General features: G+C 41.6%; 1 protein-coding gene across 1 annotated transcript in view; it reads right to left on the reverse strand.

Moving 5' to 3' along the window:
* Window positions 1-12,201, reverse strand: part of CNTNAP5 (contactin associated protein family member 5) — a 310,836-nt gene that overhangs the window by 22,495 nt on the left and 276,140 nt on the right. Inside the window, 2 exon segments of the mRNA XM_038421715.2 lie at window positions 5,735-5,819; window positions 7,653-7,783. Coding sequence (XP_038277643.1) covers window positions 5,735-5,819; window positions 7,653-7,783 — 216 coding nt within the window.

A 12,201-nucleotide genomic window follows, 5' to 3' on the forward strand; every position in this document is an offset into this window, starting at 1 on the left:
ACCTCTGTGTCTCTTTGGAACAGGCAGGATGGCATTACTGCTGTCTGATGTGGGACCAACAGCAGAACTTCTGCCAGCTCGTCTTATCGTCCCATTTCATCTTTAGCTGCTGCCATCTTGCCCTCAACCTACTTCCTCTTTTATACCCAACTCCAGCTTCAAAGCTGCTTTATTAAGCTCCTTGCAGCAAAAGCAGTTTCAGGACTAAAATGCACCTCAGAGAGATATTTTTTTCTCCTGGTTGCTCTGGTGCTTTTGAGGAGGTGGGAAAAGACAGGACAGGTAGGGAAGAGGAGGAAGAGGTTTTGAAGGGGCAAGAAGATGACAGCTAATAAAGAGTATTCGTGGTACCTTAGAGACTAACCAATTTATTAGAGCATAAGCTTTCATGGGCTACAGCCCACTTCATTGGGTGCATTGAATGGAACATATAGTAAGAAGATATACATATATATATATATACACACATACAGAGAAGGTAGAATTTGCCATATATTTGGCCATCTTGATTATCACTACAAAACTTTTTTTTCTCCTGCTGATAATAGCTCATCTTTAATTAATTAGTCTCTTACAGTTTGTATGGCAAATTCTACCTTCTCTGTATGTGTGTATATATATATCTTCTTACTATATGTTCCATTCAATGCATCTGATGAAGTGAGCTGTAGCTCACGAAAGCTTATGCTCTAATAAATTTGTTAGTCTCTAAGGTGCCACAAGTACTCTTGGTTTTTTTTGTGGATACAGATTAACACAGCTGTTACTCTGAAACCAGCTAATAAAGAATAGAAGAAGGGTGAGGGAGGGGTTGCTGAGGTGTGGAACTGATGGGGTTGCAGTTGTTCTGTGTTCATTCTGTGAAAGATGTACTATAATATTCAGTGACTGGAGCTTTTAATTCATTGAGAAACCTGTTGCCTCTTTCACTACTAAAAATGTGACCACTCATCCACAATTATACTTCATCCCTCTTTTCCATTTACACCTCTCCTTAAGGAGGCACTTGTTTATTGAAGCCTTCCTGCACCCATCTCCCCATTCATGATATCTCTATACCTTCTAAAATAAACCTGCAGCTGGTGTGTGCCCCTATCTAATAATAGACGCATCTGAATTAGTTTGTGATCTCTTCAGGACAGGTACTCTATCGTTTTACTGTAAATATTCTATAAACCAATCTGTTTATTTACAGGGCTATATAAATAATAACTAGAAAAGGAGTACTTGTGGCACCTTAGAGACTAACAAATTTATTAGAGCATAAGCTTTCGTGAGCTACAGCTCACTTCATCGGATGCATTTCATCCAAATGCATCCGATGAAGTGAGCTGTAGCTCACGAAAGCTTATGCTCTAATAAATTTGTTAGTCTCTAAGGTGCCACAAGTACTCCTTTTCTTTTTGCGAATACAGACTAACACGGCTGCTACTCTGAAACCTATAAATAATAACTGTTTCACATTGCAAGCATGTGGTTTTTCAAATAAATCTCCAGTTTACATTACATCTATGGCCTGAGTCAAAGCTCATTGAAGTCACTGGAAAGACTCTTATTGACTTCAGTGGGTTTTGGATCTGGCACATAAAGAAGGAAGTGAATCCACAAAGGTGTGGTGTGTTATACAGGTTTTATCATCATGAATCTGATGGGTGGAGTATTCACAAGTGAAGAAGCCACAAGTTAAGACAGGTCACCACAAATACGTGCAGGAGAAACCATTATAATATTAATCTTCAGAACCTCTTTAACCCGCAATCCAAGTTCCCCGCCCTAACTCTGATACTACTATGCTACTGGGAAGGTGATGAGTTGGGAGGTGGGGCAAAGAAGTAACTATGTAGGAAGTTAGACACTCTTCTCTGCAACTCAGATAGATGTACAGCAGATGTAAGAGCAAGAGCTACACTTGTAGCAGCATGAATGAAGAAATTTCACAAGTACATTAAAAAATAAACCACCATCCAAAAGCATTTCAAAGAGGGTCACACCTTGGGGTCCCCAGAGACAAATAGCTTGAGTTAGGTTGGAAACACAAAGCCAGGTCACTCCAAGCACTGAGCTAATGGCCACTTTTACATGTCATTGTTTTAATTATGTTGTATATGTGAGACAATATATGGCTGAAAAGAAAATATGGTTAGACACAGCAGAACCACATGTGAATTTGTCAAGTCAGAGAAAACTCAGACAAACAAATCTGACATGCTGTGCTATGTGATATCGTCTCCTTATAGAAAGATTTGCATGCACATAAATATGCTTAGGTTCAACTGATGTACAAGAGGCCAAAGGGAAGGGTGTATGATCTAGTGACTAGCACAGAGGGATGACCACAAGGAAGGATGGTCTTGTAGTGGAGGTGCTGGATGGGGGCTCAGATCTGTGTTCTATGCCAGGCCTTGTTGTTCTGCATGACCCTGAACCAGCCATTTGGGACCTGAATCCAATGCCTATTGATGTCAATGAAAGGATTCCCATTGAGTCAATGAGCTTTGTATAAGTCCTGCCATGTTCCAGCTCTGTGTTTATAAAACGACAGCAACAAAGTATGGGGATGATCATACTTCCCTATCTCAGAGGGATGCTGTGAGGATAAATTCAACGAAGGTTGGTGAGGTGCTTGGATCCTATGGCATTGGGGGACATGTAGATACCATAGGACAGACAGACAGATTTAAATTTAAACTTAGCATTCAAAACAAACAAATACAGTGGAGTAGTATCCATAATCTTTAATGTATTTATCCTCACAACACCCGAGAGGTAGCAAAATGCTGTTATCCTCATTTTACCTATAGGGTACATAGAGACTAAGTGACTTGCCAAGGGCCATACAAGAAGTCTGTGGTAGAGCAGAAAATTGAGCCCCCGTCTCTTGATACCAGACTAGAATCCTTTGATTTAAACAGGATCAGGATTTCACCTCTGGAATGCAACTCCAAATCCAAGGGCAACCGCTGGAATGGGGCAACAGTGATGCAGAAAAAAATATAAGCGTAAGTGGCTTTGGAACAAAGAGAGTGCAGCAGGAGAAGCTGCAGTGTAATTTCAAAATCTCTTATTGCAAAAAACTGTTATTTGCAAGAGCTAAAGGCACGTTTACGTGGTTCTCAAAGTAAAATGTGACAAAAAATCATTTTGTTCTTTTATCAGAGGATAGCCGTATTAGTCTGTATCCACAAAAATACTGAGGAGTCCGCTGGCACCTTAAAGACTGACCTTAAAAAAAAAACACTTCTTCCCTTCTCTTCATGTGCCAGTATATGTATGCCTGTATCTGTAATTTTCACTCCATGCATCTGAAGAAGTGGTTTTTTTACCCATGAAAGCTTATGCCCAAATAAATCTGTTAATCTTTAAGGTGCCACTGGACTCTTAGTTTTTTTTATTATTATTATTTTGACATTCTCCTCAAAGCTCTCATATGATTTCTAAGCTAATAGGAAAGGAATGGGGAAAACAAGGCCCCAGAAAGAAGAAGAGGTGATATAAACATTTGGTTATGCAGCAAAGGCTCAGAGAGCTTGACATACAGTGTTGAAATGGAGCAGTGAGGAAATGGAAGGTCAAGAGTAAGCAGGCAGAAGGGGAAAGTCTGGGGATCACGGTACTCATCAGTTCTCATTCTGGCACCTAAACAGGTGGTCAGATTTCCACAAGAGCTCTGCTTCCACTTGGCCATCTAACAGTTTTCAATTAATGGGAGGTGCTGGGTTCTGAACACTTCTGAACTTCTGGCCATTTCAGTTAGGAACTGAGCACTTGTGAAAACCTGGACTTAGGTATGAGTGCTAAGCAGTTTTGAAAATCTGGCCCTTGGATAACTGAGCAAAGACAGCTGAAGGGAGGAAAAAAACAAATTCATATTTAGAGTCCATTCTTATGGAGCAGTAGTATTTATCTGCCACTGGATTACATATGAATGAACACTTGTAAGGAAGCATTGTAAGTGTTTTTTTATGCCAGACCTGTAATAATAATAATGATCCCATCACTTATACAGGACCTGACATCCCAAAGTGACTGGGCCCAACCCTACATTTTGTACTCCAGCAAATCTCCTATTTAATGTTTGTGAGCTGTGAAGACTGCAGAACTGAGCTCCCACCCTTTCTGACTGAAAGGCGGCTACTTCTAGGATGAAACTCGGCTGCTGTTTAACAGCGCTCAACATACACCATACAACAGTGTAGAACAGGGCATGAAGGGCACCGGCGTATGTAAACAAAATAGAGGGGAGAAGTTTGGAAGGAACTTCCAAGTAAGGAAAGAAAGAAAAAGTAAGGAAAACGTTGTTTAAAACTGGATTTGGGAAGACGAACCAGGGCTAAGACTGTTTAGTGGGGTTCTGTAGGCCAAATTCTGCATGTTCTACATACAGCAGTCACTTCTCCCACCATTTGGATAGGAAGGTTTCCGGCTCAGGCAGCACGACAGAACTTTAATAAAGGAAGTGAAGAATAACATATCTACCTGAAGTTACAGGAAAAGTGAGATAAACAGAAGAGGGATTTGTCCATGACACAAGTTGTCTGAAACCTCCGTTCTCCTAACAAGTACAATAGGAACTTTAGGAACCACTCACGGTGAGGAATTCTGTTTCACAATTTGGCGGAAGCAGATGCTTTCAGCAACACAATGAGATCTTGAACAATTGGGGTATTAGCTTAGCACTGAGTCAGATGGAAGAGTGCCAACTACTGAGACACCAAAACCAGCTCTGCAGAGCTTGGGTTACTGTTGGATGCCTTTTCTCTACAGGCAGGCCAAGCCCTGGCTATCAGCAAGATAAAATATCAGTCCCTTTACTTATACTACCTGGCAAAGAACAATCCTGAGTGCACTGCTGTTATTGTGTACAATTAATAGCTCACAAGTGGACACAAGTGGATGTCTATTTTCTACATCTGCCAAAAAGGCTTTCAATTCTATAGGCTTTGGGGGCCATTAGTGAATCTTTAAATGGCTGTGGTAAAAGAGACTTCAGCAGTAAGCAGTCCAGATGGGACACTTGATTTGGATGCCCAGGTTTGCTGTGGGACTGGCAACAGCATTCTTTCGTCATAACAAAGAGGCTATCAGGTTCTTATCAGGAACAAATAGGGGTACTCGTACATCATAAAGTGGACCACTTGAGAACAGAAAAATAAGGGTTCTTTCTTTGAAGCTTCTGGTAGAATCTTCCTGGTCCTGAGATGGGTGTGCAGTGTTAAAGGGGAGGGAATCAAAAGGCCATCCCAGCACACCTGGCCTATGTAACTAGAAAATGAATTGCAGCTCCTACACTAATTGCAGCTGCTTCTCTAACACAGTGCTCAGCTAGTGTGGAGTGGGGGGGTATGGGCCCCAAAGAGGGTGGGGAGGAGGTGAAGCCACATCGCTGCCCAGCCACATGGGGATAATCAGCTGCACATCACACAGGGGTGTAAATCAGGGCATGCTGAGCTTCAGGAGTGCCTCTATGCTGCCATGGAGGGCTGGGTCTTCCCACCATCCTTTTCTAGATGGCTCAACAAGAGGAGAGAGAGTAACATTACTATCAGGGCAAACAACTCACATCGCCAAAGCTTCTACCAACACGCTTTTCACTGGGCTTCTGCTACTATGTAAATAACAGCTGTGTTATATTCAGCCCTTACAGTTTAAAAAAAAAACTCTACCACACTGCACAGATAATTATAGAGCCTTAACAGTATAATCGACAAACCAGCAAGCCATTTGCACAGCCTACCTGCGATCTTGCCCAAGGTGAGCGATTTGATGGCCTTGAAGTCAATCTCCGAGAGGTTGTGCTTGAGTTTGAGAACTTGATCAACCTGGAACAGGTCAGTAAAAACAGTTAATTATTGCAGCATGCAGAGACCCTTGAAGTCTCTTAGACCAGCCTTGTAGAAAAGCTCCACACTGGAGACACATAATGCCTGACTCCCGCTGATCGCAAAGTGAATGTGCTTGAATTTTGCAGAAAAAGCCAAAAAGTGTGTCAGAGTATTCATACATCAGGACTTTAAAGAAACCTTTCCTGCAGGAAACTATACAATATTTGACAAGTGCTTATGCCCCCACTGAGAATTCTCACCTCTTAATCTCGGATTGTAACAAATAGGCAAACAAATGAAGCCTGGCTGGAAATTGACCGTCAACGATTAGCAATACATGGAAAAAGCTGCAATATCAGGGAATATTACAAGATCAGCATGTGGGATAAATCCCAACTGGTAGTGTGAAGCTTGCTTTAGACACAGATCAGACCTGTTTTATGTGCTACATTAACTTAGCCGATACCTGTATATAGTTTCATGCCAATACATTGAAACTGAAGTAAAAAAGGAAGTGTGATGCTCTCTCTCACTGCCTTTTCCTTACCTTTCTCCTCCTCTCGGGTCTCTGCCTTTCCCTCTCTGTTAATTGATGACTGCCACAAAATACCATTCGGCCCTAGCAAATAAGCAGAAGCTTGCCAAAAAGCTGCCGGAATCCCCCTGGGGTATGAGAGCACCACACATTGCTATGCGCTACTCCCCTCCCTTCCTTGGAAAAACAAAACAGCACAAGGTTACTTGTTAGCCCTAACAGGCCACCTACTGGATCCTGGACTCAGCCTGGCTTCTCAAAGAGATAGGGAGAATGATGCGTTTAGAAAGCGGTGGTGCATAGGACTTCGGGGCTCTCATCAGCTGATGGAAGGTTGTCACAGTTGATGAGGTAAGCACTTACACAGCTAGTCCTGCTGAAGTCAATGGGACTGTTTATGTGAGTGGTAATAGTCACACAATCTAACCCTATCAGCCCTTCCTCCTCCTCATGTAGTCAAACTGTGGGTCACATTCAACTCTGGGACACATACACATGAAATCAATGAGATTCCCATATGCTTCCACTCACCGTGGCTCTGTTGTTCAAATTCGGCAATATGCTGAGCTTGATAAGTTTATGGAGGGGATGGTGTGATGAGGCTGCTGACAATGGCATATGTCAGCTATCAGCAAATATCTCCAACGGCCAGCAGTGGAACACTAGATGGGGAAGGCTTTGAGTTGCTACAGAGAATTGTTTCCCAAGTGTCTGAGGTCTTATGCAGGGTCTCGCCTACTTGCTCAGGGTCTAACTGACTGCCATATTTAGGATTGGGAAGGAATTTCCCCCCAGGTCAGACTAGCAGAGACCCAGAATGTGTGTGTGGGGGGTTTCCTCTGTGACATGCTGTTTTCAACTAGAGAAAATGGTGGATTCTCTATAACTTGAAGTCTTTAGATCAAGATGTGAGAACTTCTGTAACTCAGCCAGAGGTTATGGCCCTATTGCAGGATTGGGTGGGTGAGGTTCTGTGATCATGGTGGTTCCTTCTGGCCTTAAAATCTATGAATCTAATGATCTGCATCATATGCCTTATTTCAGATTATAATCAACAAAATCATTTGAAAATGAAGTCTGGTAAGAACTATGTTCTGCCAATCTTGCTCATGGTGGGGCCAGATTGTGAATCCTTTGCTCCAGCGAGTAGGTATTTACACAAATAGTGTCATGAAGCCTACTAAGTAAGCCCATTGAAATCAACAAGACTGTTTATGGAGTAAGGTACTAATTAATGTTGGGTGCAGGTAGTGAATTGGACCCTAAAAGTAAACCATGGCAGGTAGGTATGATACCTGAATGATGAGTTCTTTTCCTTCTCTGTTGATCTTCACATGGTGTAATTCCCGGTTGGCAAGGTTTCCAGAGTCAATGGTGAAAATGAGGAAGCCATCCTTACTCAACTTGTATCGGACTTGTAAGCTTCCTTAAAAGGAAAACACATTTCCACATATAAAATGTGTGTCCATAACTAGGTACAGTTCAATAGCTTTGCGCAATACACAACATTCATTTCTTTTTATAAAAACAGTGACACAAGTGATAATAAAGAAGTTAAAATAAAAATGGTCAAACTTTAATGAAAAGCATGACAAATAATTTGTTGGAAACTTCCTTCACACCAGCTTACAAATTCCATTGTACAGAAATATAACTGAAATGATCAAGCAAATAACTATATTAAAGGAATGCGTCTTTCTCTCCATAGGGCACACATTTAACATGTGTTGCACAATATTTGATCTATATTAGACTCCTTTGTATGAATGATCATTTCCACCAGAGGGCATACAGGTCTAGAGCTGTTTCATTACAATAATATTTGTGGGTTTTATTATTAGTCTGCAAGAAGACAGTAAAGTGAAATGTAACAGACAATGTAGCAGACAGTATGTGGTACTATTTAAGAAAATGAGAATGGTTCTAATTCATCTAAAGTTATGGCATTTCTTTTCAAACCCAAAGACAAACAAATCTTTCCCTGATCTTTTGTAACAAAACATCAGTTGTGGCTTCCCAGCACTTGTGAAAAACTAAACAATAGCAAACCCACAAGTGCACAAATTAGGAAAGGAAACCTATCCCTTTAAATCTTTCCATAAAAGATTAAGGACAAAGAATATGATTTTAAAAGCTCAGGGAAAAAATGCACTGACTGGATCCTTTTTTTTTTTTTGACAACAGAAGAACAAGTCTTTGCAGTTCAGCATGTAATTAGGTAACAACAAGACAAAACAAAATTCTGAAAGTCTTTGGGGCTTTCTTGCACGTGAGTAATTGAAACATGATGAACATTTTTGGTTCTACAGAGTTTAAAAAAAAACACAAAACCTTTTCCATAGCTATTTTACTACATTAATTTCAGGAGTACAGTATCTCAAAGGAGGCAGTAACAACCATATATAATCCCACAATCTTCTGAGCAATGGCTCCTCATTTTGCTTTCTCCTCTTCTAAAAACCATCATAAGCAACTCTTATCTCCTTTCATTCCAATGCTTTTGTTTGCATTGGCTCCAAATATTCCATGCATCACTGCACTTTGGAAATGGATGCAGCTGAACATGACCTGGAGGGGAACTGACTGTCACTACAGGGTTTTTTCCATCCATTTCTAGTTTGTTTCAGAGCTTTCAAATCTAGTGCCTTCTTAGAAGTTCTCCCTGGGTGAAATCTGCCCTTGTGCAGCACACATCCTACACACTGCTGAAATCCTCCCAAAGTTTTTAAAAGGCATAGGCATAACGTTGGCCCTCTTCACATGGGGGCATATCACTGTGTGCTGAACTCCCATTGATTTCAGTAGGAGTTCTTTCAGGCTCAGGCCCAGAAACTTTTCAGAAAGGAGCTTCAGTAGAAGGAATGCATTTTCCTAACCTTCCAGAGCACACAAGCCCCAGGCTGCTAACTGGTGGGCATTACCACAGCTCAGCCTATCCAGGGAGGTTAGCTCACCAGAAAGTTTGCAGCAAGGAGTTAGCAGCGTACCCAAAGGCATGAGGGAAAGTGGGAAAGGCTACTGAGAATCAGTCTTTTCACCAGTCCAAGGGCCTACAAAATCAGAAGGGGTTTTAATAGAAGGAGAAAGTAAAGGATATAAGAGGTATAGTTTTTTAGTTATACAGATGGAACTCCCTTTGACATCACTGAGGAATTTATGCATATGTAATGCTGACAGACCCTAGTCATCGGCAGGCGGGAATCAAACCAGGGACCTTTCGAGCTTAGTGCATGAGCCTCTACAGCATGAGCTAAAAACCAGCAGCCTGTGAGCTAAGGCTGTTGGGCAGACTCATTAATAGCTCTGTGACTTTCTCTCTCTCTAAGTGGTCTCAGTCCCACTAGATGGGCCAGAACACAATACCCAGGAGGTATGTGGGTAACACATAGATCTTGGTCAGTACATGGGCTTAAGACTGTTTAAATACAATAATACACGACCAGATTCTGCCACCCTTCGTCATACTGAATAGAACCTTACCCTGCGAGGAGTCTCCCAATTCCAACGCAATTCATTTATATTCCCTGTGAAAACCTGTATGAAGCTGGAGCTAAGGTTGAGAGTAGCTATCAATAATGTGACACCAAGCAATGGCTATGATTAAGGCTTTTTAGTGGCACCTCCATAATTAGGGTAACACAGAGGGCATGTCTACGCTGCAACAGAGTGAGCTTTTTTTTTTTTTTTTTTAAATTCCAGCTAAGAAATCTTTCAACTTCTGCTCTTCAAAATTGTTGACTTGAACTAAGGGATTTTGCCAGGGCCAAATTTACATCAATATAAATAAGCAATTTTACCGATTGCCACGGAGTTACTTTGGAATTTATACCAGTGTAACTGAGAGCAGACTTTGGCCCTTAGTCAGCAGCAAATCTTTTCATGCTGGAAGATTTACATAATCTTTTAATTACATTAAAATGTGTGATAGAAAGAGAAATGGATTATTAATTATTATTAAGAAATCTTTTGTATAACTTTGAATTTTGATTATCTGGGTTGGTTGGAGTTCTGTGTCCCATTATGCTGGGGTATCACTAACCACAAAAAAGGCCATGGGCATCATTCATGGGCATAATTCAGGTTACTATGATTTTTGCATCATTTCTATCTCATAATAGTAATTAAGTGTTGTCTCTCTACCAGGACAGTAGTATACATCTGGGAATTTGATTGCAATGATGGCTTGGCTGGTCATCCTGACCTCAGCTTGCCATGCCTAAGCAGGTACATAAGACGTGCAACAGTATTCAGGCAATGTTCTGCTTCACTGCCTGGTTATTATCCAGATAATTCCTGGGGACCATTGCTATTAACTAAGCACAATGGAGGGACAGTTCTGCCTTACAGGTCAGATTCTTGGCCCTGCTATGGTGAAGTTTACTGGAGGAATTCTCTGGCTTGTGAAATGCAGGTGGTTGGACTGGATGATCGCAAGGGTCTCTTCTGGCCTTCAAATCTATGGCTAGTCTCCAACAATGCAAAGCAGCCATAATGCAGGCTTAAATGATCTTCTGGGAAATCCTTGGGGTGGGGGGGGGGCAGGTGGAGAGCCAGTGTAGCAGCATTTACACCACTCCCACCGCTCCTTGTGGCTGTAGGGAAGGGGATGTGGCCAGGGTATTCTTACACCTTGGCGATCCCTGGCTGTTAAAACACTCCCTGGAGCTACTCTAATCCACCCTGGGGACAGTCCCAGCTGCAGGATTGGAGGAACATGAAAGGTAGTATACAAACCCTGTCCTCTGCACTGAGCACAGCAAAACCAAAGCAGAGTCCAGTCTCTGTGTCTCTATAGCAAACACAATCTGCTGTTTAGAAGTCTCTCAGCATCCACCACCATGAGTAAGACTATCAAATGACACAAATTGCACGACACAAACAAACATCCCAGCCATAACGTTATCTATTATGACATGGCCCATGTATTGTTTTTTCGGTTAACTCTATCAACAGGATAGTTATTTTTCTGCCGCCTGTGTACCATGGGTATCAGCTGTGCCAGCTATGTGCATTTCCACAAATAGAAGTGTAAGTGATGGTCAGTCCTGATGATTTCTTTAAAAAGCAATACAATAAGCACATGTGCATTTGGTGAGCACTTGTATTATTGCTGTGACCCAAGAGGGGAACCACAGGAGTGTATTTTAACTCAAGGTTACAGTCCAGGGGATGTGCTTGCAAACTTCCTATTCATGTTAATGGGAGCTAGGAGAAAAAAAATCCTTTGACAGACCTGATCCTTTCTTCTGTAATGGCTGCTACAGTCTGCTACGGATGGTGAGAAGAGAAAAATAAATAACCAATATAGGCTCAATTCTGCTCCAAATGAATTCAATGAAAAGCCCCCATTAATGTCAACGGGAGAAAGATCACACCAGATGGGCCTCATTTCAATCTCAAATATGTTGGTATAAATCAAGAGTAACTCCATCCAAGTCAGTGGGAGCTGCAGATGCTCAGCCATTCTGGACATCAGGCCCTTTTTTAGGTGTCTAAACATAGATTTAAGGGTAACATATTCAAACATGCCAAGGTGGCTTAGGCACTTACGTTCCACTGACAGTCAGTGAGACTTGGGCTCCTAAGCAGTGTTTTTTTTTGTTTTTTTTTTTGGTTTTTTTTTGAAAAACAGATTTTGGCTCCTAAATCACGTAGGCACATTTGAAAATTTTACCCTGTGTATCTTCGTGTTGGCACGCAAATCTGAAAATGCTGATCTTGCCTTTAAGGTCTCCTCAACCTGTGAACTGCATGGTGCTCAATTTGGAATTCAAACCTGTTCTGTTAGGGAGTCTGGAAAGAGCCTTAACCCAGTGTTTACATCAAGACTTTGTAAACGGGGTG

Source organism: Dermochelys coriacea, chromosome 11, assembly GCF_009764565.3.
Source record: "Dermochelys coriacea isolate rDerCor1 chromosome 11, rDerCor1.pri.v4, whole genome shotgun sequence".
Taxonomy (NCBI): domain Eukaryota; kingdom Metazoa; phylum Chordata; order Testudines; family Dermochelyidae; genus Dermochelys; species Dermochelys coriacea.